At 40.6% G+C, this 23,668-nt stretch overlaps 1 protein-coding gene across 16 annotated transcripts in view; it reads left to right on the top strand.

Moving 5' to 3' along the window:
- Positions 1-23,668, top strand: part of Sytl2 (synaptotagmin-like 2) — a 108,509-nt gene that overhangs the window by 82,778 nt on the left and 2,063 nt on the right. For 5 of the 16 annotated variants that reach the window (XM_006508358.3, XM_006508359.3, NM_001289583.1 and 2 more), the window contains exons 9-19: positions 55-156; positions 2,515-2,568; positions 3,880-3,927; positions 7,371-7,465; positions 10,175-10,294; positions 11,486-11,655; positions 14,196-14,298; positions 16,410-16,580; positions 18,043-18,121; positions 21,923-22,022; positions 23,368-23,573. In XM_006508358.3, the coding sequence (XP_006508421.1) occupies positions 55-156; positions 2,515-2,568; positions 3,880-3,927; positions 7,371-7,465; positions 10,175-10,294; positions 11,486-11,655; positions 14,196-14,298; positions 16,410-16,580; positions 18,043-18,121; positions 21,923-22,022; positions 23,368-23,573 (1,248 nt within the window). Of the gene's footprint in view, positions 1-54; positions 183-1,966; positions 2,569-3,879; positions 3,928-7,370; positions 7,466-8,534; positions 8,628-10,174; positions 10,295-11,485; positions 11,656-14,195; positions 14,299-16,409; positions 16,581-18,042; positions 18,122-21,922; positions 22,023-23,367; positions 23,574-23,668 lie in introns of those variants that run through there. The other 11 variants (XM_006508356.3, NM_001040085.2, XM_030243131.1 and 8 more) reach the window with 10 other exon arrangements.

Raw genomic sequence — 23,668 nt, forward strand, 5'->3', positions numbered from 1 at the left:
GGGGAGCCTTTGCTTTGGTAGTGTGCAGTGTTCATCCGTTTTGTCTCATAACAGGTTCAGAAGAAGAGCACAGCCCTGTTTTGAAAACTCTGGAAAGAAGAGCTGCTAGGAAATTGCCTTCCAAAAGTCTAGAAGACATTCCATCAGATTCATCAAGTGAGAATAAAGTTTGTCCCACGGTCCACGCTTCCCCTAAGCTTACACATGCTTGTGTGCTTGCGTGTTCTTCTGTGGTCTCACTGCATGTTGGCATGCACTGGAACCTCCAGTGCAGCGGTTGGTCACAGAGGAGACGAGCCCTCCCCATGTGTGCTCAGGCGGCTCGCTCTTCAGTGTCTGCAACTTTGCTTTTAAAATAATTCATGGTATTTAATGATGAGAAAACTAGATTTCCTCGAATTGTTAGATCCCAGTTTGAGTGTTTAAAAACACACAGGGCTGGGGAGGTGGCTTAGTGGATAAAGTACTTGAAGTACAAGCACGACTACTATAGTTTGTATTCCTAGGACCAACAGAGAAGCTGGTGGGAATGGCCACACGTCTGTAATCCCAGCAATGGATGGGCAGAGACAAGGGAGCCCCAGGGCAAGCGCACTAGCTTGAGTAGCCATGTCAGAAGATCATGTCAGGTTCAGACAAAGACCATGCCTCGGTAAATAAGGTAGAGAGTGATCAAGGAAGACAGCCCATGCCAACCTCTGGCATCCTCAAGCATGTGTGTGTATACCTCATGTGTGTGCACACCAACATACATATACATATGCGAATATTCATACACAGTTCTCAGTAAAAGTGTAAGTAGAGTTTTAAAGAATCATACTACTAGTGGTTCTAGTGAAATTGGTACTAATAGCATCTATTGAATATTATGTTCAACAAATTGTCTAAGAATTTCTCCACAAGTACCTGCCCATGAAAGATGAATTGTTGTCTCCATTTTATAACTGAGGAAAATGGAATTTAAGAGGTAAAAATACCTTTAGTATTACTTAGCAGACCCAAAGCTCACAATAGACTGCTGTCCACAGTATTCATAAAGTGACCGTTTTACATATGACAGTAAATGCCCCATGAGATGGATTTAATTAGTCCCTGACTTCAGGAGCTTTTCTTACTTGTTTGTCACTTCCTTTCTACTCACACGCTCCTTTGGTCCTGGCCAATGACTAACATGAAGTACTTGATGAGCACTGTTCCACACAGGCTGTCGCTTTAACAGCTGAAGGCAGGGAGGGGTCTTTAGATATGGCAGAATGTCCTCTGGGAGTTATCTGCCAGACTAGTGGATTTAGAAGTCACGGTCTCTGGAGTTTCGTTCCAACTGTTTCGAAGTTATGATCTGTCCCGGGGTCTCAGATGGCCATAAGAAATTTTGTTAAATAGAAATTAACTGCTGCCAAACTCAACTGATGGCTGACATTGTCCGGCTTAGAATGAAGTTCTAGGAATTCACAGTTTGAGATTTTAAACTTTAAAGTCGGGATTTAAATAGAAGGGAAGAAAAGCTACTTCCCCAAAACAATTCCTAAAATTCAGAGATTCCCGGGGCGTGGAAGACAATATTCCCAACTCAGAATGCAGGGCTAACCCTCCGGAGGATCTGAGAATTTCAGGGTTGGGAAGGACCCTGGAGGTCACTCGTTTTGATTTTTCTCAGTATCAAAATCCCCTCTAAAGCCTCCTCAACAGGTGGCCAACCCCCATATCTGCCCGGATGCTTCCAGAAAAGGCATGTCCAGTCCTTTGTTGGACAGCTATGATTGTCCTTCATTTTTGTTAGTGATGGGCACTGAGGGAAAAGAAAATGAAAAAGACAACAATTATCCTATTTAGTAAAAACAAAACAAAACAAAACAAACAAGCCCCTCTTGTCTGAGAAGCATAGAGCAATTTCCATGGTGCAGCTTTAAAGTACTCAGGAATGTATAGGGTTAAAAAAAAAAGCCACAGTCAGCTGACGGGTATTCTTGCACTCTCTCTCTTCCAAATACCGATACCCACTCTCACACTAGCCTGCCAAGATTCCACTTAGCAGCTGGTCCCCAGTTGCATCTCTTAAGTTGGCTTCCCAAGCAAGCCTCCCAGAGGCACATGCAAATGATGATGCACATACACAAATATTTGTTAATGACCATAGGTTTGGGAAGGTGTTAGTCATGGCCAGAGTCTTACCCTCTGCAGAAGAATAGAAGGCTGCTTCAGCCCTGTGCTTTCCCCTGTTGTCAGCGGATTGCTTGCTCTGAGCTAACCCTCTAACCCTTGGGAGTCAGTGCACAGCAGTTTGCTGATGTGAGCCGCATCGCATCGGGCTGAAATGGAAACGCCTGCTAAGACACTGGCTCAAGTAGCTAATCTAAAGAGAAAGTATTTGGGGGAAGACATCTTGGTTGCACCCCTCACTGCATCTTGACTAATTGCTTCCAACTCCTCCGGGGAGCTTCCAGGGACAGTCTCATTGTTCTCTTCTCATCAGGGGTCAGCCCCATTAACCATTTGTTAATTTCTCCTGAACAGATCAAGCAAAAGTAGATAATCTGCCTGAAGAATTAGTGCGTAGTGCTGAAGATGGTAAATATCTCTATGTGTTTGCATGTCTGTTTGTTTATTAAGTTCTGGGGTGATTTGGGCCGTCACTGGCATGCAGCTGTTGGGTAAATAGAAGAACGTCATTTGCTAGTATGTAGTGCGTAAGTTATAAAAGCATTCTGACATGGTACATTTAACATTGTCTATATTCTTAAAGCTTCTGCTGGTGATAACATGAGGATTTCTATAAATAGGAAATTATATTTCTGTGGGTATGAGCTAATTCGGGTTAACTTTGACTTGCAGAACTTACTGAAGGCAGAAAGAGTAGAGTGGGCTCTTGGGTTAAATTGTTCTTGTATTTGATTCGCAAATCTCAGCATTTAGATCTTTCTAGACACAACTGATAGAGTCTTTACTTCAAAGGAAAGGGCCCCAGGACCAGGGTAGATAAACCTGCTTATGATTATATAAATGAGTTTGGAATGACAGTGGGATTCATTGATTTCAAATATTAACGAGCCAGAAGCTCTTGAAGCATGTCAATGGATTATATATTACTTTTGTTATAAAAGTAACTGTCTAGTAGAGCCTTGGTGGGGGAAGGGCAGGAATGAGTCTTATCCTTACAGTTTAGCACTTAAAAAACAAATGATTCATATTTGCTGACAGCTCTTAATTTTTGTAAGCTGTTCTTGCAATAATCATAAAAATGTGTACTTACTATGCAAAACACAGCGTAAGACCTCAGAGGGTATATATATACCCTCTCTCTCTCTCTATATATATATATATAACTATATATATATAACTATATATATATAACTATATATATATATATATATAAAACTATATATATATAGTTAGTTAGTTAGTTAGGTTTTCTCATTTTATATTTATTTTCAACCACCTTGTTGAAAGAGATGAGGAAATAATTTTAGTTTTTATTTTGAAGATTAAAAAATACTGCTCAGAAAAATGAGGTGGCCTTTTTGTAATCACATAGCTCATCAGTCAGCAAGAGAGCAGGGTGCGTGTGACAACTTGGATGCCCTTGGTTCAGTGGTTCCTTCCTATGTCCCTGCTGAGCTTGGGTAGCATACAGGAAAGACAACTCAGGTCTCCTACCCTGGGTCTTAGGTTTTTAATTAAACGGGAGGCTTTAAAGAGGCTAATGAACAACCCCACTGAGACTCGACAAGCTGAAAACCTGTCAGAGGAACTCTGCAACTTCAGTTGTAAAACTAGCATTTGAGTTTGACTTTCATAAAACTAGCATTTGAGTTTGACTTTCATGTCTGTTTAATCCTTAATTGAAATGGTATTTATTCTCAATGTTACTCTTCTGGGTAGATCAAAAAGCCGACCAAGAACCAGATACAAATGAATGTATACCAGGAAGTGAGTAGCAGGACATTTCTCATAAATAACTAAACATTTCATACTATATAACATTAAATATGCTAATGAACTAATCCATTAATACCATAGCACTTATTATTACTATATCTCCAAAGCTGGCAAAAAAAAAAAAAACTATTTCATTCTGATATGGACATATTAAAAATAGTTTATTATGCTGAAAGAATATACTTTCACTAAAGGAGACTTGTGTATCTGAAGTTTACTTCTATTGTTATTGATGCTATTAACTTTTCTTACTCTGTTCTTTGAATCTTTGCTCAAAATCAATTGGGCACGTTTTTATTGTAGCTCACTTTTGTGCTGCATTATGCTATGCACTTCAGGTCTCCTTAACTTTTATATAAGCGTAGTCAGAAAGCAACTTATGACTAATTTGAAACCCCCCCCAGCCCCAAAAGAACTGTGCTTTGACAGTTCACAAACAGTATAGTTGGCTAGCTCCCTGCATATCTATAAAGCAAATTTTTGTCATGTTCAGGGTTTAAATTCTGAGGTTCTAAACTGGCTTCAAACAGTAAATATCCAATTTTTTTTTAAGCTAACATTTGAATCTAAACAAGATAAATACATACTTTTGCTACTAATGTCCAGCAAGTAATTTGTAACCACGAGAAGACAAAGATAATGTTTGTTCCTAGTTTTCAGTATAAAGACTATTCTACATAGGTAGGATCACTGTCTTAAGAGTAAATTATATATTTAAAGTGGCTCTCCGGGACTTGTCAAAGCATGCACATATGTCTGCATGATTGTCAACGCCCCTCTTTCATAAATGTAGATACTGGTGGTATGAAGCGATTGCTACCCATGCCTGCTTTTTGGTCCATAGTATTTTGTGTGATAAGCCCCCAAAGCCATTGAGTGAGCTAACAGGTCTCCTGCGGAGAGCTTTTCAGTGGAGGAGCCAGTAGATAGAGAAAATAATGTGCTGATGCTGAGAGTCTGTAATGTCTAGCTTGAAATCTGAGACTGCTCATGAGGTCTTCCTGAAGGCCCTGAGCTTTGGCACATGACATGACAAATTCTTAAGAGCTGCCCAGGAGAGAAAGCAATGCAGGCCTGGCTCTGTGAGTCTGCCACTGTCTGGCTGCTGCAGACAAAACAAGCTTCTACCCGGGAGATGTTTATGGACAAAGAGACTTTTCCTGTTGCCTTCTGAACTAGGACGTGCTAAAGTTTGGGCACCTGATTTTATGTTGCTGTTTGTTTAACATTTTGTTTAAGACATGAAAACAAAACCCAAATGGACATATATCTATACCTATGTTTTCATACATTGCCTAATAGGTCAATTATATGTTGTAATGTAGGTAAATTCATTTCTTTAGCATTTTTTCAAATGATTCTTACTGCCTTTTCATTAGGAAAATAACATTCTTACCATAAGACAAAATGTGTGTGATTAAACTAAATAACTGAAGGTCATAAATACAAAACTGACTACGTTTGAGTAATGGGTGTAATTGAATTTGACCTATTTACATCACCCAACAACATACATTGTTGCAATGATGCAACAGAAAGGCTTTTACAATCTTATAGAACCACACATAGGATATGACCTAATCTAACTCACCCAAAAGTATACATGCGTGTACACGTGTATGCTTTTGTGTGCACGCATACATGTGTGCACACGTGCACACGCATGCGCGCGCACACACACACACATGCACACATACATGCGCATATTCACTCATGTATACACCCATACACAAACACACACAGAGATTCATTAACACAGATGCGCTCCCACAGGCATGCACACCCTTTATTTAACTGGATGGGAAATGGTAAAGTGGGGATTCTAATGAGACACCGTGACTGGATTTGTTGTTTGTGTTTACCTTTCTGAGTCTCAGGCTGGTGAGACCTCATATAGAATAAGCAAAAATTTAACATAGGTGGCTTAGTTTTGTTTTTCCCTCCTTTGACTTCTTTTAACTAAAGATGAAATCATCTAATGTTTAAGGCTAAATGTGTATCTTTAAGTTATGAAGAGAAAGGAAATTTGCTTTGTATGTATTACCTAATGGCAATTTTAAGGATAAGGCCAAGTCAATATACTTGTATCATGTTTAAGTCATAACTTGAAGTAACATGCCTTGAAATAGAAATCCGTTTATCGTAAGAGCTACTACCGACCTTAATAAAAGCTTTCCCAGTGTGATTCATGTACAAAAGAAGAAAATAACTTTCAAACTACATATATGCAAATTAGAACTCAATCTCACCCTCTGACCATGCCTCCCTTACATACATTAGAAAGAAATCATGTATTAGAAAGAAATCATGTGCTATCTTTTCTTAATCAATTAGTAGAGTATATTAACTAGAAATGTTTAAACCTGACCTTGATATACTATAACTTCTTGGAACCAAATGGTATCTAAATATATTCTTTAAATTATTAATTTTTAATACAGGGTGGTTCAATGTAGCCCTGGCTGGCCTGGAACTTACCATGTAGCCTAAGGTGTTCTCAAACTCACAAAAGATCCTCCTGCTTTTAAAAATCCAGTGCTGGGATTAAAGACCTGCGCCACCTCACCGGCTAAAACAATTACTTTAAAAATTATAGTCTTTCATAATTCTGAGTGACAACCATCATCAGATCCATGGTATCACCTCTCTCTTTCTGCTCTCTCTCTCTCTCTCTCTCTCTCTCTCTTTCTCTCTCTCTCTCTTCCTCTCACACGCACACACGCACACATTCATACATACACTGAGAGGGGGACCCCAAACAGGAATTTTCCTAATCACTAAATAAACAAATCTGGTCTTAGGCATAGCCATAGCCAAGGGTCCTTACTGTTGAATTGTGAACAAAAATCCTAAGTGTCCAAATGAAATAGTTTTTCAGCCTGCAGCATGTTGAAATGTGATGGAACTTGTTGGGGTGGGGGGTAGGGGAGATGAACCAATGCATTTGAACTTGGGGTTCAAAGCTCTGATGTGGAAAAAGATAAGTAAAATCAATTCACATTGACAAGCAGGAGTCTTTTTGAGACTGTGGTCTGTCTCCTTTTGTATCCCTGACTGTCCTGGAACTCAACATGTAGCCCAGGATAGCTTCAGGTCTACAGAAGTACTCTTGCCTCAGCCCCAGTGTGTTGCTGGGATTTGAGCTATCATGTCTGGTACATAATATAATGTAAGACCAACGCAAATTAAGTAAGAGCAAATGGTTTTGTTTGGTTGCTTGTTTTCATTTGGTTCAACTCCCTTTTAAGTTCTCTCTCTGGACATGACTTACATGAAGCGCTTGTCACTTACCTCATGATCCTATGCATGCCAACTACTACACCTTTAACCTTTATACAGAACAGCATTCATAAATGAAAGCAAAGTGTATTCTCAATGTGTGCATAATGTCTAATGGTTGTGGATAATTTTGAAATCTAAATGCTGCTCTCTAGTTTCCACAGTGCCTTCACTGCCTGATAATCAGTTTTCCCACCCTGACAAACTCAAAAGGATGAGCAAGTCCGTGCCAGCATTTCTTCAAGATGAGGCAAGTTCATGCTTTGAACCATTGTAAAAATGGAGACTGATAGGTAGTATTGCTTTGCCACCAAGGATGTCAGTGGGGTAGCTCTTGCCTCCCAAGTCAATGCAGGCAATATTGTTGATCCAGGAACAGGGCAAGCATGGCATGTCCCATTTCACTCAGACAGTAGTCATTCTGGCCAGTGAAGTTGGGTTGAATAGATCTAGGAATGTGAAACTTTTGCTTCAAAATGGGTACAAATTAAGAAATGTGGGGAAAATATGGTGTATAAATTAACTGTATCTATAGATAAGAGCTGGTGTGTAAAATCATAGGAGGTATGACTATTTCCAAAGCTCCTGTTAAAATAATCAGCCGACATCCACAAACTTTACATTCATGATTTCACTTAATTCTCCAATGACCATGGAAGGTATGCACCACCATTATCCTCGAATATTACAGGTGAAAAAATAAAGCCTATGGAAATAACATATCTTCACGCAGCCAGATTGTGGACCTGCATCCAGATCTGATTGCCCTGCTGGTAACCACTGTACCAGAACCATGTAGGAGCATAACTATGCTCTGCAACTTATCAAGTTCAGAATATGTACCAGGAACTCAATACTCCAGCTAGTTTCCAAATACCCAGAAACCACTACAAGGTGGATCTAACACTTTACCTGATGTCTTTTGACCTAGTAAGATCTCAGTTTCTTGCTGTCACATGATTAGAAGCCTGTGGTCTATAGTAAGATATTTCCAGTTCTGGCTAAAAGCTATATTGTTGTACTACCAGAAACAGATAGATTCTTTACGTTCAGTGAGTCTGGTTTTTGACTATATACCATATGAGGTTATTGGGACTGAATGGCCTAATGCAAAGAAAACACATATCACAGTGCCTGGAACATAGTGAACACTCAGTAAAGGTTAGAATCTGTGATTTTAGATTTTGCCCTAATTTCTGAGGGGGAAATAGAAGGCTTTATACTCAAGCAATCTTCTTAGAAGACAGGATGTGTGCAAAATTCTGAGCAAGATGTAAATAGCACCCTACTCCCATCCTGAGTACCCTTTTCTCCCTTAGGGACTTTGGAGAAACAGCACCTGCAAATATTTGGTCCTTGCAGATGTTTAAGAACCCTACACTACAGTTTGGGAAAAAAAAATCACTCATTTTGTGAGTAGAACTAACTCATTAGCTGGATGCTAGCCAGCATAAACTCCACACAATTTCTGTCATTTAGGCCTTTTGAGGTCTGTTCTGGTCTTAGGTGGTCATAGGAATGAAACATATAATGAGAGGTGAATTGTCCCGGTATATATTTGTTAAGTGTCTCCTTCAGTTTTAACCTGCTGGCTCAGCCCTTAATGGGACATTTGGCTTTGTGCATCAGAGGTGTCGGAATGAAATGGTATCACTTTACCTTTCTGAGCGCGGAGGCTTGACCTGCAGAGGATGCACTGGTGAAATCAGCCCTTGCCCCTCTATCAGCTGCCCCTGAGTGCTAGCTATGTGAAAAATGCTGCACCAGGCCCTTCCCCATAACTTATTAATGATCTAGTATACCAGTAGAAGATATAATGTGTTCTGAGAGGGGAATGGATTGTTTAGTGTGTGGGAAGGGAACGTAACATCAGAGATATTTAAAAGGTATGGATTTAAAAAAAAAGTCCTTGAAACAAGATTCTTTTCTCTTCCATGTAAGTCATTAATTTTTTTTCTTTAACTCCTTCATTAATCTGCATTATAATTGACATCTATGATGTTGGTGTGTAATCGCATGATCCTGGAATATGCTGGCATGAACTAACTACTCTTCCACAGCCCTGGAGCCATTGTGCAGCTCCATAAGCCCTGCATTCCCCAAGTAAAATTGTTATGGATGATGAACCTTATAAGACAACTTTCCACAAGCTTTAACTATAAATGCAATTGAATTCCTCACTGCTGTTTTCCCTCCTTGTTCTGAGTAGATGTTCCTTGGGATGTATTTAAAATTAGTATCCTATGCTTTTTAAGTTTTAAAGCCATATGTTGAAAGTTAGTGAATGAATAATTTAAAAGACTTCAGCAACAAATGGATGAATACAACAACACTATAGGTTACATAAGTGGGGCTTTACACTTAAAAATATAAAATGGAATTGAAACTCGTCAGATTAGCTCTTATTATTCCTAGTTTAATGGTATCTTTGGCAAAAGATTTTGATTTTTAAGAAAGCTAAAGCTAAAATATTAAGAATGAAAAGACTTAAGCATGGTATTTTATACTTTGGATTTCATAGATGTTTTATGATATATATAATATATATCATATGCACATATATATATATATATATATATATATATATATATATATATATATATATATATATACCTTCTCTAGGGAATGTAAATATATTGAAAGAGCTACAAGAAAGCTCACAGTGGCGCTGTTTTCCATAGGTCCTGGGGGTCACACAGTGGTAAAAGATCACTTTGCCATCCTCTTAGCACACTGCTCTCTTAGGTGAAGTTCACTGCAGACCACCACTCCATCCAGAATCCCCAGCAATTAGCCCCTAGCATCCATTGCCTTTGGGAAATGTCACAGACCAGTGTGTAATAAGATACCATCCTCGCCTGGACATAGATTCTGACGTTGACTCATTCCAAACTTAAAATATTCTGACCTTGACTCATTCCAAATATAAACACTGCATATGTGATGTGATGTCTTGTAGAGCGATGACAGAGAAACAGACACAGCATCAGAGAGCAGCTACCAGCTCAGGAGATACAAGAAGAGCCCCAGCTCATTAACCAATCTTAGCAGCTCCTCTGGCATGACGTCCTTGTCCTCTGTATGTAAACAAAGGCTCCATCTTAATCTCTCTCTGCTGCTCTAAACTTTGCTCTTCTATGCCCTTGCTCACTGGAAAGTAGCCTTTTGTCTTAGCTCTAAAATGTCGTTTTTCTTTAATTTCTAATTACCTTCCAGCTAGCTATATATTCCAATTCTCATAGAATGAAGGGTTTAATGTACATTATAATTTAAAAAAAAGTTTTTGATGTGCTTTAAAAATGGCAACAATATGAACCATTCTTTTTTTTTTTTTTTTTTAACAAACAAGAGTAGCTATTACAGAACCTGCTTATCTCGGACATGACTTTATATACAACTTGTCGACACACAGTTGTACCTGTCTTTAGATCAAGTCTTGTGAGGAATGGGATGGCATTCCATTGCCTTCTGGGAGGATCCAGAACAAGCTTTTAAATGGAAAGCTCCCAAAGTAAAGTGAATGTGATTATACGGAACTTCTCCCATAAATTAAGGCAGCTCATGTGGTGTCCATATAGAAATACACATGTGAAATGCCATTGGCATGCATTTCTTTAAATAGTTTTCTACTATCCATACACATTCATACAGCTCACTAGGTATACTAGACAAATGGCGCCATGCTTAAATTCTTACTAGCCTTGTATTTCTGAAGCCCTTTTAAAAAATCTATTTAAATTGATTTCCACCTCCCTGATAATCTATGTATGCCTTGGGAAGGCTCTAAGTTCCCTTCATCAATCATAGATAGTCTACCCTTCCTGAACTCTGAAAGCGCAAGGCTCAGCAAGCATTTCTCTAGATTCAGAGGATAAGGAACAGGGTAAAATTCCTTTGTAGTGTCATGGAATTTTAAGCGATGTGTCACTGTGATTTGTGCCTGGAGTTTCTCGCATCCTTTTTCCTTTGGCATTTTAAACACTAAGCATGGCTAACAGAGAATGCCACCTAGTGTAAAACCACCGTTTTGAGATGAACTCGCACCTAAATAACTTTGTGTTGCACTATTATCTGTCACTTAGCAACAGTTAAAGCCCAGGCATCTGTATCATGTCAGATCACCTGTGTTGGTATTGCCTTCTGCCATATCAAATTAGCTGGTTTTACATGCAAGCTGGAAGCATAATGCCAAGCAGAGACTGTGTGCGAGCCACTTGCACTGGGGTGTCAGGAATGCGACATAAACACTGCCTATTTCTGATGCACCCAGGCGAGTGGCAGTGTGATGAGCGTTTACAGTGGAGACTTTGGCAACCTAGAAGTGAAAGGAAGCGTGCAGTTTGCACTCGACTACGTGGAGTCCCTGAAAGAGCTGCATGTGTTTGTGGCCCAGTGTAAGGATTTAGCAGCAGCAGATGTTAAGAAACAGCGCTCAGATCCGTAAGTACAGACCTGGGAAGACTCGCCCATTTTTTTTCTTAGTCTTCAGTCAATCTGGTAGGGATTCAAGAAATCAAAGCCATCAATGACAGGGTCTGTGTGTGCTTGTGTTTACAGGGGTCTTTGAAAAGTTGGTTACTTTTTATAAACCCATATGCCAAACATTCGATTATAAAAAAGATACAGAGAAGCGCTAAATACTTCAGTTTGGGGACTTTGGAGGCATTGCTTGAGACAAAGATTAGAGACAAGTACACCATAAAGATGGATTCAGAGGCAGCAAAATCCAGAATAAAATCAGACCCCTGCTCCTCCTGGCAGACTTTCAAACTTTTTCTAAAATTAGAGACCTAAGGGACAGACTTCATAATGTTCATTGTTGTGAAAACACTTAAGACTTAATAATAAAGTAGTTCCCATATTTAAATTATGCCCTACACAGCCAAGTGTAGTGACACACATCTGTAACCCCAGCTGGAGGATGGTAAGTTAGAAGTAAGCTTCTGGTGTCTCAAAACAAATGAATAATAAATTCAGTTAAGTCTGGCATGGGAACGTTAGGAAGAGCTGCTAATTCATCTTTTAAATCACGTGAGTGAGTACATTTCAGTTTGTTTGAAGGTTGGCCTTTGAAGAAGTCTGATTTGTGACCGTTTCTCTGGGTTATTCCCGGTTGGCTTTTGTTCTTATTTGATTTCAAAGAGCAATGCACTGTTTTATTACAGAGTAGAGTAGACAATCATATCCATTCTAAATATAACCCCCTAAAAGTTAAAAGGTGCTTATATACATCAAATGCTGAAACATTCCCTTTTTATATTTTTAGACATGTAATTTTACTTTTAATTTATGAGTGCTTTGCTTGCATTGTATGTGTCTGAACCAAATGAGAGCCTGGTGCCAACAGAAATCAGGAGAAAAAACAGAGCCACTATAACTCAAGTTGAACATGGTTGTGAGCTGCATGTTGGTACTGGGAACCAGCCCAGATCCTCTGAGACAGTGAAAGCACTCTGAACCACTGAGCCATTTCTCCAACCCCATTTCTTCTTTCTAAAAATAATTTTTATTTATCCTTTGACAATTTCATACATGTGTATATATAGTACATTTCGATCTTATTCTCTCCTCCCCCATCCCTGTCTCTTGTCCCTTTTTCATTCCTATGGAACCTTTCTTTATCCCAATGAGTTATCTTCCCAATCACAAGTATTTCTATAAAAACAAAACAAAACAAAACAAAACAAAACAAAACAAAACACGAGCTTAATTAGGGTTGCTCATGAGATTTTAAATATGGCTTGGTTATTGCATCATGGGTAGTTGAATATTGGTAATTTTATCATGGCTGCACCCTTGAAGAAAAATAACTCCTCCTTCCCCATCAACCATTAATTGCCAATAGCTCCTCAACTAGGGGTAGGGCCTCATGTTTCCTTCCCATACGCCTCCTGGAATGTTGATGTTTTCCATCTTGTATAGGTACCCACAGCTGCCGTGAGCTCATGAGGGTTATCCCGTGTCATGTCCAGAAAAGTGCTTAGCAGCACTCTTCTTCATCCTCCATCTCTTATATTCTTTCTGCCCCTCTTCCTCCAGTGTTGCCTGAACTTGGGGGTTAAGGAGATTGATAGAGGTGACCCATTTAGGGATAGACACGCAAAGGTCTTGTTCTCAGCATTTTGACCAGTTATGAATCTCTGCACTAAAAAACGTCCCACTGCGAAAGGAAGCTCCTCTGACCAAGGCTAAGGGAAGCACTGATGTATGGCTATAAACACAAACATTTAGAAGGCAGTTTGATAATATGTTCATTTAGCAAAATAACAGTGGTAGGTACCCCCAGGAATACCACCATAAAATTTTGAGCAAGTTTACCCAGGTATGAGTTATGACCTATGAAACAGACCTCAACTCCAATCAGAAAGTGGTTGGTTACCCTATGACATCTATGTTACTGCTGCATTAGTGAGCTTGTCTGGCTTGTCAGTATTATAGCATGCAGGGTACACGGGTAAGCTCGCTGATTACTTTTCTCTCCTGGTAGCTTATATGGAGCACCTTGCAATACTGTGAAAGCTAGCCAGTGAAGTAAATTTCCAGGTCAGTTTCAGCTTTGTTCCTCTCTGCCCTGCCACCAACGTGGGTGGTGTATTTAGGCAGTTAGGTCTTAGTACATAGCTCTAGTGGCCAACCAAGACCAATGTCAGCAGCCCATGTTATTCAGAGGTGCAGCTCTGAGACCCCTCTGACCAACAATTTAGATAATCCACATCTGGCAGTAAGATTTTTTTTTTCACTTAATAACTTGTGGCTTCTAGGGGGTGGCTTCATTAAATCATTCATTCTACTAAGATCTCTTAATCCACTTAAACATTTAAAAATATAAAGGTGTGGACAGAAACATTTCTTTTTTACTGTTTTTATTGACACCACAGGATAATTTCTGCTCCTAATTTTCTATGTGTTATAAAAGGTAGATGTGAACATATCACTTTTGTCTTCTCTGACTTTCACATCTCTCCATGTTTCTCTTTTAGGTATGTAAAGACCTATCTGCTACCAGACAAAGGCAAAATGGGCAAGAAGAAGACACTCGTAGTGAAGAAGACCTTGAATCCTGTATACAACGAGATATTGCGGGTATTTCTAAATTCTGTCCACAGACAAAGCTTTGTGATGACCTGGGGAAATAGTCACGTCTGCTTGGATGGTGTCAGTACTGAAAATGTCAGCACCCCAGCCTCAACCGCCATTTTCTTTTTTCCAGTCACAGTGTGTTCCTTTCTAAAATTCAGCAGAAGTTCTTCTTCTTCACATTCTCACATTTTCTGTTCCTTCAGGCTGGAATGGTCTTCTTCCTAATCCTTTCTTAACTGTACCTTAAGCTACTCTTAAATACTTCTACCACAGCAACCATAATTCCTCTAATGACAACTGACTCCCTAGTCTTATGATGGCCTGTGTCAACATTTAGTCCGTTAACCTTGACAGTAAGGGTTAACTTCCATAAGGGTAAGGACGAATTCTATGGTTCGTATAGACTGTATAACACTCTGGCGCCTCAGATCTCAGAAATGAGGCAAATGGTAATTTCCATATATACCCCTTTTACAAACCGCAGACTAGACATTAATGAGTTAATGCCCCACATTAGACATTTAACACATACTGACCCACAGCGCAGTGTTTAGTGTAGGGAGCAGCACAGGAATGTTTATTGGAAAGATGGACAGGTGGGCTGTAAGCGGAAAGTTGCCTTGCTCACATACGTTCTTTGTCTCCCAACATGGGATGTCATGTGACATCTGTTACTATTGACAAATCAGTTAAATAAGAGGTGTTGTTCATTCTCTGTTTTGGAAAACTACAAGTATTTGATAATCCTCCAGGACAAAGGGAAGAAGCAGTTAAGTGATGGTGCCAGTCGTCCGTGGCTGAGGTAGCCATCTGTGGATTCATGCAGCAAGTTTGTAATTACCGTTTGACTGTGACATATCCCAGGACCCTAGCTATTTCTGGGTCAGCTGCTTCAACCCTATACTCAGAAAAAGCCAGCTAATTTAAATAGTAAATTCAGGGAATGGTAGGTCCGATATAGCCAAAATGGACCTTCAAGTAATATGTCACAAAGCCAAATGGAGATTATTTTTAGATTGGAAGTACTATTATTCCTTCCATGATTATATATAATCAAGGAGTGACTTAGTTTGAGATGAGAAACTGTTAGGACACCAAATCTTTTCTACCTAACCATGTGAAGCTGGAAAAATCAAATTTACTTTATTATTATTATTATTATTATTATTATTATTATTATTATTATTGTTGTTGTTGTTGTTGTTGTTGTTATTATTTTTGATCTGATAATGTGAGAGGTCTGTTTTCAGGGCAGAGGGTATATGGGGGCTGTACCTCATGTTTAAGTTTCTGTGAACCCAAAGCTGTTTTAAATAATGAAGTCTAGCTGGGCCTGGTAGTGCACACCTATAATCTGAGAACATGGAGAGGGGGTAAGGGAAATGTGGTGTTATCCTCAGCTCCATAGCAAGTTTGTGCAGGGGGCCTTAAATGAGACCTTCTCTCAAAAATAAAATAAAATAAAATAAAATAAAATAAAATAAAATAAAATAAAATAAAGAAAAGAAACAGAAACAGAAAAAAAAAAAAAAAAAAGACCTTGTCCTTAGGTGAAAAAAACAGAACTAGAATGATTTGAATTGTATTTTTAGATGGAACCTGATTGGTGGTGGTATATGCCTTTAATCCCAGCACTTGGGAGGCAGAGGCAGGCAGATTTCTGAGTTCGAGGCCAGCCTGGTCTACAGAGTGAGTTCCAGGACAGCCAGGATTACACAGAGAAATCCTGTCTCAAAAAACAAAAAAACAAACAAAAACAAAAAAACAAAAACAAACAAACAAACAAACAAAAAGCTCTATCTCATGTAAAAGCATCCAACAACGGTTGAATAGCTGACGTTTGTTTTTAGAAAGCTCTTTCCAGCTATGATATTTGAGCCACGGTTTGCCTTTTCCAGCAGAGGGGAAAGCATCCGAGTTCGTGAAAGATTGGGCTTTAGCTCTCTGAAATTAGACCCATGGAGTAAGATGCCTTGGCCAGGCCAGCCTTTTGAGACCGGAAACCAAACAGATGAGGCACTTTGGGTCCACACAGATGAGCTTTCATCTCGGTGTCATAACTTTGGCATAAGGTGGCGCTAGTCATCGTTTTCATTTTCTTCTCTTCACTGCAGTATAAAATTGAAAGGCAATTCTTAAAGACGCAGAAGTTGAACCTGTCCGTTTGGCATCGGGATACATTTAAGCGCAACAGCTTTCTGGGGGAGGTGGAGCTCGACCTGGAAACGTGGGATTGGGACAGCAAACAGAACAAACAGCTGAAGTGGTACCCACTGAAGAGGAAGGTGGGTTCAGATTCCCTTCTTTGTGTGGGGGAGCGATCTGGTGTACAGGGAAGAGCCCGGTAGCACTTACTTTGCAGTGCCGGTGTGGAAAGTGGGACCATTTGAAGCTAAGATAGAACTTACGTTGTGCATTTGGTAAAGAAAGAGGTTTAAAAATTATGTGAAGAACCTTACATCATTCCATGCAAATGTCTGACTTCAGTCTTCAAGAAGGTCATTTAAATGTTCCAATCCTTTGAAATCTGAGATAGACTTTGAGCCTAGCATATGGTGAGATTGTCCCTTGAGAAGACTGTGCCTTGTTTTGTTTAGTTACAGGGTCTTGTTACATAGCCCATGCTTATTTGAAACTTGCCCATTAGCCTAAGGTAGCCTCAGACTCATGGTCTTCACAGTTTAGCCCCCAATTGCTATCATTATGGGCTTACTCCTCAGGGGACGGCCGGGCCGCTTGGGAGGTGGAACTCGTGGAGTTTGACTGTGCTTGCTGGGCTTCAGGGATGCTCTGAGACACCGCTCAGGGGTGGGGAAGCAAAGTCTGAGATGTGGGAAAGCTACAGCTGGCTTGGGGGTCCCTGGGCCTGTGATAAAGCTGGGGCCAAGACGGGGGTTCTCTGGCTCTTGGACATCCAGGCACTGCTGGGAGTCTCAGAAGAGCCAAGATCAGAGTCGGGGTCCCACAGGCTGGGAACAGTGTCTAGCCCGGGGCTAACGGAAGGGGAAGCTCTGACTTGTCCCGGGGTGATTGTCCTTAGCTTGGCAGAGTTAATCTGGAAATATAGATGGGCCTTCGGTGGGAGAGTTGTGCTGCAGGTCCGTGGACAAAGGCTGTCCCCAGGTTCCTCATGGCAGGTCTTGATGAAAGCGACAGTCTTTGTTTAACCATATCAATTTATTAGCTGCTCATGGTGGAAAATGGATGCATAACTATACCGTACCCATTTCTCAGGGTGGACCTGAGGTTAAATACCTTTTGCAGGGAGGAATGTCTAGGAAGGAAAGCTTATTGGCTAAGACCTCTGGGACTCTAGGTAGCTCAGTAGCATGGAGAACTCTGTTCTGGGCCTGTGTGACTTCAGGTCACATTTCCTTGTGTGAGGAGTGTGGCACATGTTCCAGGCCAGGGATCTGGCAGGGCCACCTGAGTCTCAGGTGTGTGCCCACCGAGTCTCTGGGTCTCAACCTGCTCTGCCTTACCAAGCTTCCTGGCATGGTTTTACTGCCCAACGGCAACATTTTTTCTTAGTTATAAAAATAATTATGTAGCTTGGATGCAGAGGGAAAACTAAATTTAGAGCAAACAAGTGATCCATAGTCTCAGAAATGGGACAGATATGGCCCTGTGACTCAGTGTTCACTAACAGGATAGAAAAACATCTGTTCTTTACAGCTGCTAACATTCCTTTGGTTTTTTGTTTTTGTTTGTTTGTTTTTGTTTGTTTGTTTGTTTGTTTGTTTTCAGACAGCACCAGTTGCCCTCGAGACAGAAAACAGAGGTGAAATGAAACTAGCTCTCCAGTATGTTCCGGAACCAAGCCCTGGTATGCAATGACTTTGTCTTCACATCCAAACCCTCTGCTTACCTCTTGCTCTCCAGATAACTTGGGTTCTGTTCTGTTTTCAAAAATGGATCGCTGAGCACACATATTAAGTTAATAATTATATAGACCAAAGGAATCAACTCAAAGTTGTAAACGAGAAAAATCTCATTATTTCTCTTACGGTACGAAATACATAACCCTTATCGTCTTCACCATTTAGCTCAGTGACAGGAGCTTGCTGTGGAGCAGATTGCCACAGCTTTGCCATCGCCCCGTTAAACAGCATTATACCCTTTAAACAGCAGCTCCCCTTTGCCATCTTCCAGAGTGTAGGAAATACCAATTTATTTCCCACTTCTATGAGGAAATTCTTTGTTCTGTCTTTTCCAGCCCTGTACAAAGTCCTTGTTTTGATTTCTCCTTGGTTCCTGAAAATCTTGGTGTTTGTACCATGCGAACAGGCTTTGCTGTAGTGAGCGTCCAGGCCTATTGACAGAGCTGTGATAGGGGAGAAACTCAAGGATTCCTTTCCCAAATGTGAGCTCAAAGGGTTCATAGAAAGTGCCTAGGAAATTGGAGCACATTGATCTTCTCTTCTTAGTCTCATTAGGAGATAAAGCCTTCTGTCTTGATTACCGATTACAGCCTGGGCACTGGGGCCTTAGGTCTTCAGCCGGTTCAACAAGTTCAAAAAACTGGCAGGAAATGAATGCCAGATCCTGCCAACAACTAATTTCCCAGGTAGATTGTCCTTAAAGCTGTAGAAATGTAGTTAAGTCTGGAGCTGTGTAATTCATGTGTTCAATAACTAAGCCATACATAAAGCTGCTGAGGAAAGGAACAATGGCTGGTGCAGGCACAGGCTGAGATAGAAAAGGATGTGCTACACTTAAAGAAGAAAGGAGGAAGAGGAGGAAGAAGATGAAAAGAAAGAAGAAAAGAAAAAGAAGGACATTTTACACTTAAAAGAAAAAAGAAGAGGAGGAAGAAGAAGAGAAGAGGAGGAAGAAGATGAAAAGAAGAAGACACGGAGGAGAAGAAGAAGGAAAAAGAAGAGGAGGAAGAGGAAGGGCAAAATATATTTTTAAGTTACATTGAGGCCCAACCATTAGTCTATAACTGCTGGGTCTTTTTTGCATATGACTTTGTAACCTGTCGCTTGAGGTCAATCTCTACAGAAGGGCCATTTCTAATTTTCCTCACTGACTTGGTGGTGAGGGCTGAGGGAATTACGTGTTGCAATGTTCTTCCCCTTGTCTGCATTTTACTCTGTAGGTCTTCTCTCTACGTTTTCCTCCCCTTCCTCGACCTACCTAAGTCTCAGGCAGAGTCTCAGCTCCACACCGCCTGTCCTGACTCAGCTAGTTCTCATTAAGGACAACATTGTAAAGCATTGCAATAATAGCTTGACATTTCATACCACATTTCATTTTTGTCCTTTTATTTGCATTAATTTTGTTTAAATTGATTTCTCCTGCTAAGCCACATAAATTTCCAAGGGGTATAAATTATTTATCATATTTATTGTATGTATATGTATGTGTGTATCTGCACGCACACACACACACACACACACACACACACGAGTACTTCATAGATGTAGCTGTAGAATAATGAGTATGGTTTAGTTGACTAGACTAAACCACCCAGAAAAATCTAATAGTGTTCCTCTGTTTATATGCAAGCAGTCTAGCAGCAACTTCAGACTAAGCCAACTTCTTAGTAATTATCTATGATACTAACAATTATATTTATATATTCAATAACCTTATTATATATGTAAGAATATTTAACATGTTGGAGAAGGGGCTATTGAAAAAAAAGCCAGCATCCAGTTTTGGTTACTTTACACTCAAATCTGCCTTTAAAATGTCTTCCAGTTTACCAGTTCACACTGGCAATGGTATTTGAAGGGGTTGTGCATTGTCTTGGTACGTTTTGAATATAGTTGTAAACAGATGATCCATACCCCTGATGTCTTACATTGCTGAACCAAGTGAAACCCCAGAAAGACTAATGCCCTGTTCTTGGAAGCATTATGAATGTTGCCACTGTCCAGCATTGTTTTTCTCATTTTTATTAGTTCTTTGAATTTTATGCAGTGCATTCAGATTATATTTGCCTCCCTCCCAACTCCACCAGAGTTACCTTTACTCACCAAGACAATTTTGTGTCCTCCCCTATCCCCAACCTCACCTATAGCAGACCAGAGGCGCATCCTTAAAAAAAAAGCAACCCTCTCTCTCAGAGCACCTAGCTGTTGGTAATCGCTCCTAATTTTTTTTCACTTGTCTTTTTTTTTTTTTAGGTATTTTCCTCGTTTACATTTCCAATGCTATACCAAAAGTCCCCCATACCCACCCCCCCAACCCCCTACCCACCCACTCCCCCTTTTTGGCCCTGGCGTTCCCCTGTACTGGGGCATATAAAGTTTGCAAGTCCAAAGGGCCTCTCTTTCCAGTGATGGCTGACTAGGCCATCTTTTGATACATATGCAGCTAGAGACAAGAGCTCCGGGGTACTGGTTAGTTCATATTGTTGTTCCACATATAGGGTTGCAGTTCCCTTTAGCTCCTTGGGTACTTTCTCTAGCTCTTCCATTGGGGGCCCTGTGACCCACCCAATAGCTGACTATGAGCATCCACTTCTGTTTTTGTTAGGCCCCGGCATAGTCTCACAAGAGACAGCTATATCTGGGTCCTTACAGCAAAATCTTGCTAGTGTATGCAATGGTGTCAGCATTTGGAAGCTGATTATGGGATAGATCCCTGGATATGGCAATCACTAGATGGTTCATCCTTTCGTCACAGCTCCAAATTTTGTCTCTGTAACTCACTCCTTCCATGGGTGTTTTGTTCCCATTCCTAGGAAGGGGCAAAGTGTCCACACTTTGGTCTTCGTTCTTTTTGAGTTTCATGCGTTTAGCAAATTGTACCTTATATCTTGTGTATCCTAAGTTTCTGGGCTAATATCCACTTATCAGTGAGTACATATTGTGTGAGTTCCTTTGTGATTGGGTTACCTCACTCAGGATGATGCCCTCCAGGTCCATCTATTTGCCTAGGAATTTCATAAATTCATTCTTTTTAATAGCTGAGTAGTATTCCATTGTGTAGATGTACCACATTTTCTGTATCCATTCCTCTGTTGAGGGGCATCTGGGTTCTTTCCATCTTCTGGCTATTATAAATAAGGCTGCTATGAACATAGTGGAGCATGTGTCCTTCTTACCAGTTGGGACATCTTCTGGATATATGCCCAGGAGAGGTATTGCGGGATCCTCCAGTAGTACTATGTCCAATTTTCTGAGGAACCGCCAGACTGATTTCCAGAGTGGTTGTACAAGCTTGCAATCCCACCAGCAATGGAGGAGTGTTCCTCTTTCTCCACATCCTCGCCAGCATCTGCTGTCACCTGAATTTTTGATCTTAGCCATTCTGACTGGTGTGAGGTGGAATCTCAGGGTTGTTTTGATTTGCATTTCCCTGATGATTAAGGATGTTGAACATTTTTTCAGGTGCTTCTCTGCCATTCGGTATTCCTCAGGTGAGAATTCTTTGTTCAGCTCTGAATCCCATTTTTTTAATGGGGTTATTCGATTTTCTGGAGCCCACCTTCTTGAGTTCTTTGCTAGCTGACGTCAGGACCTTCAGACTAAGAAGCACACAGCTGAATGTCCATCAGCTGAACCAGCTTAATGCCATTGAGCCTTAGCTTGTTTCCTTGTACTATCCCATATGCAAGGTTACATCTTTCCAAAAAGAAATGACAGCACATTTTGCTTTCCTTGTTTAACTACAGGCAAAAAGCTTCCTACAACTGGAGAAGTCCACATCTGGGTGAAGGAATGCCTTGACCTCCCACTGTTGAGGGGCAGCCACCTAAATTCTTTTGTTAAATGGTAAGAACATTCATGACTCCACTTTCCTTAGCTCTCCTGTAGCCTTGTCTTTGCTGGCTGGTGTCAATTCTCTGTGTCAGTGATGTCAACACCCATCACTTACAGATTATTAGACACATCAAACTATAAGCATCTATGGCATCAGCTCCTAAAGTTTTATTTGGTTTTAAAATCAAACCTAAGAGATTGTGTCTACAAATGAAGCTAGATATTTGAAACTCACACATAAAGTCTTCTGGGATACCTCTGTTGCTGAGGACAATTCTTACTACAAAATAGCTGTATTACTTTGGGTTTCTGTTGCTGTAACAAAACACCATGACCAAAAATCAAGTTGGAGAGAAAAGGTTTGTTTGCCTTACACATTCCCATCACTGTTCATCACAGAAAGTCAGGACAGGAACTCAAGTAGGGCAGGAATCTAGAGTCAGGAGCTGATGCAGAAGCCACAGAGCGGTGCTGCTTACTGACTTGCTCCCCATGGCTTGCTCAGTCTACTTTCTTATACAACCCAGGACCACAGACCTCTGATGGCCCCATCTACAATGGGCAGGGCCCTCTCTCATCAATCACTAACTAAGAAAACGACTTACAGCTGGATCTTATGGAGCTAGTTTCTCAATTAAGGGTCCCTCCTTTCAGATGACTCTAGTTTGTGTCAAGTTGACATAAGACTAGCCAGCACAATAGCCTAACAAAATGTTATTGCTGGATGTCTTTCTGTTTGGCTTCTTAGGGAACAAGGGAGGATTTCTCCTGTTTCCTATGTTCTGCTTGCCAGGGTTTTGTTTTGGTTCTCTCTGTCTCTGTCTCTCTGTCTCTCTGTCTCTCTGTCTCTGTCTCTCTCTCTCTCTCTGTGTCTCTCTCTCTCTCTCTCTCTCTCTCTCTCTCTCTCTCTCTCTCTGGTGTGTGTGTGTGTGTGTGTGTGTGTGTGTGTTGTTCTCAGGAATGGAATCCACTTTTTTGAGACTGTGTCTCCCACTGGCCTGGCTCTTACCAATTAGGCCATTCTGCATGGCTACAGAGACTCAGGAATTGTTCTGTTTTTATTTAATTCCCAGCACTGGGATTAAACGTTCATACTACCCTGCTCAGCTTTTGGTATAGATTCTGGTGCTAGAACTCAGGTCCTCATGCTCTGTCAAAGCATTCCACTAACAGCTATCTCACTTCAATCTTCCTACCTCAGCCAGATGGATGCTGGAATTGTAGATGTGAGCCACACACTTGGCTTTTGTGCTCTCTTCTTCCATTGCCTGTCTGATAGCTGTGCTGAGGGGCACTGACAGCATACATGTTCCCTTTCTTAACTAAGATGCCGTCACATCACTTTCTCTTTTTATAGTACCATCCTTCCAGATACCAGTAGAAAAAGTCGCCAGAAGACAAGAGCTGTAGGGAAAACCACCAACCCCGTCTTCAACCATACCATGGTGTATGATGGGTTCAGGCCTGAAGATCTGATGGAAGCCTGTGTAGAACTCACAGTCTGGGACCATTATAAACTAACCAACCAGTTTCTGGGAGGTCTCCGGATCGGCTTTGGAACAGGTAACTTTTGTTACAGGTTTAATTCTCTATGAGCCTAACTCTCCAGAAAATGCTAAAGTTGTAATTGTAATAAAACCATTGAGTGAAAGGTCATC

The sequence above is a fragment of the Mus musculus genome, chromosome 7 (assembly GCF_000001635.26).
Source record: "Mus musculus strain C57BL/6J chromosome 7, GRCm38.p6 C57BL/6J".
Classification (NCBI taxonomy): domain Eukaryota; kingdom Metazoa; phylum Chordata; class Mammalia; order Rodentia; family Muridae; genus Mus; species Mus musculus.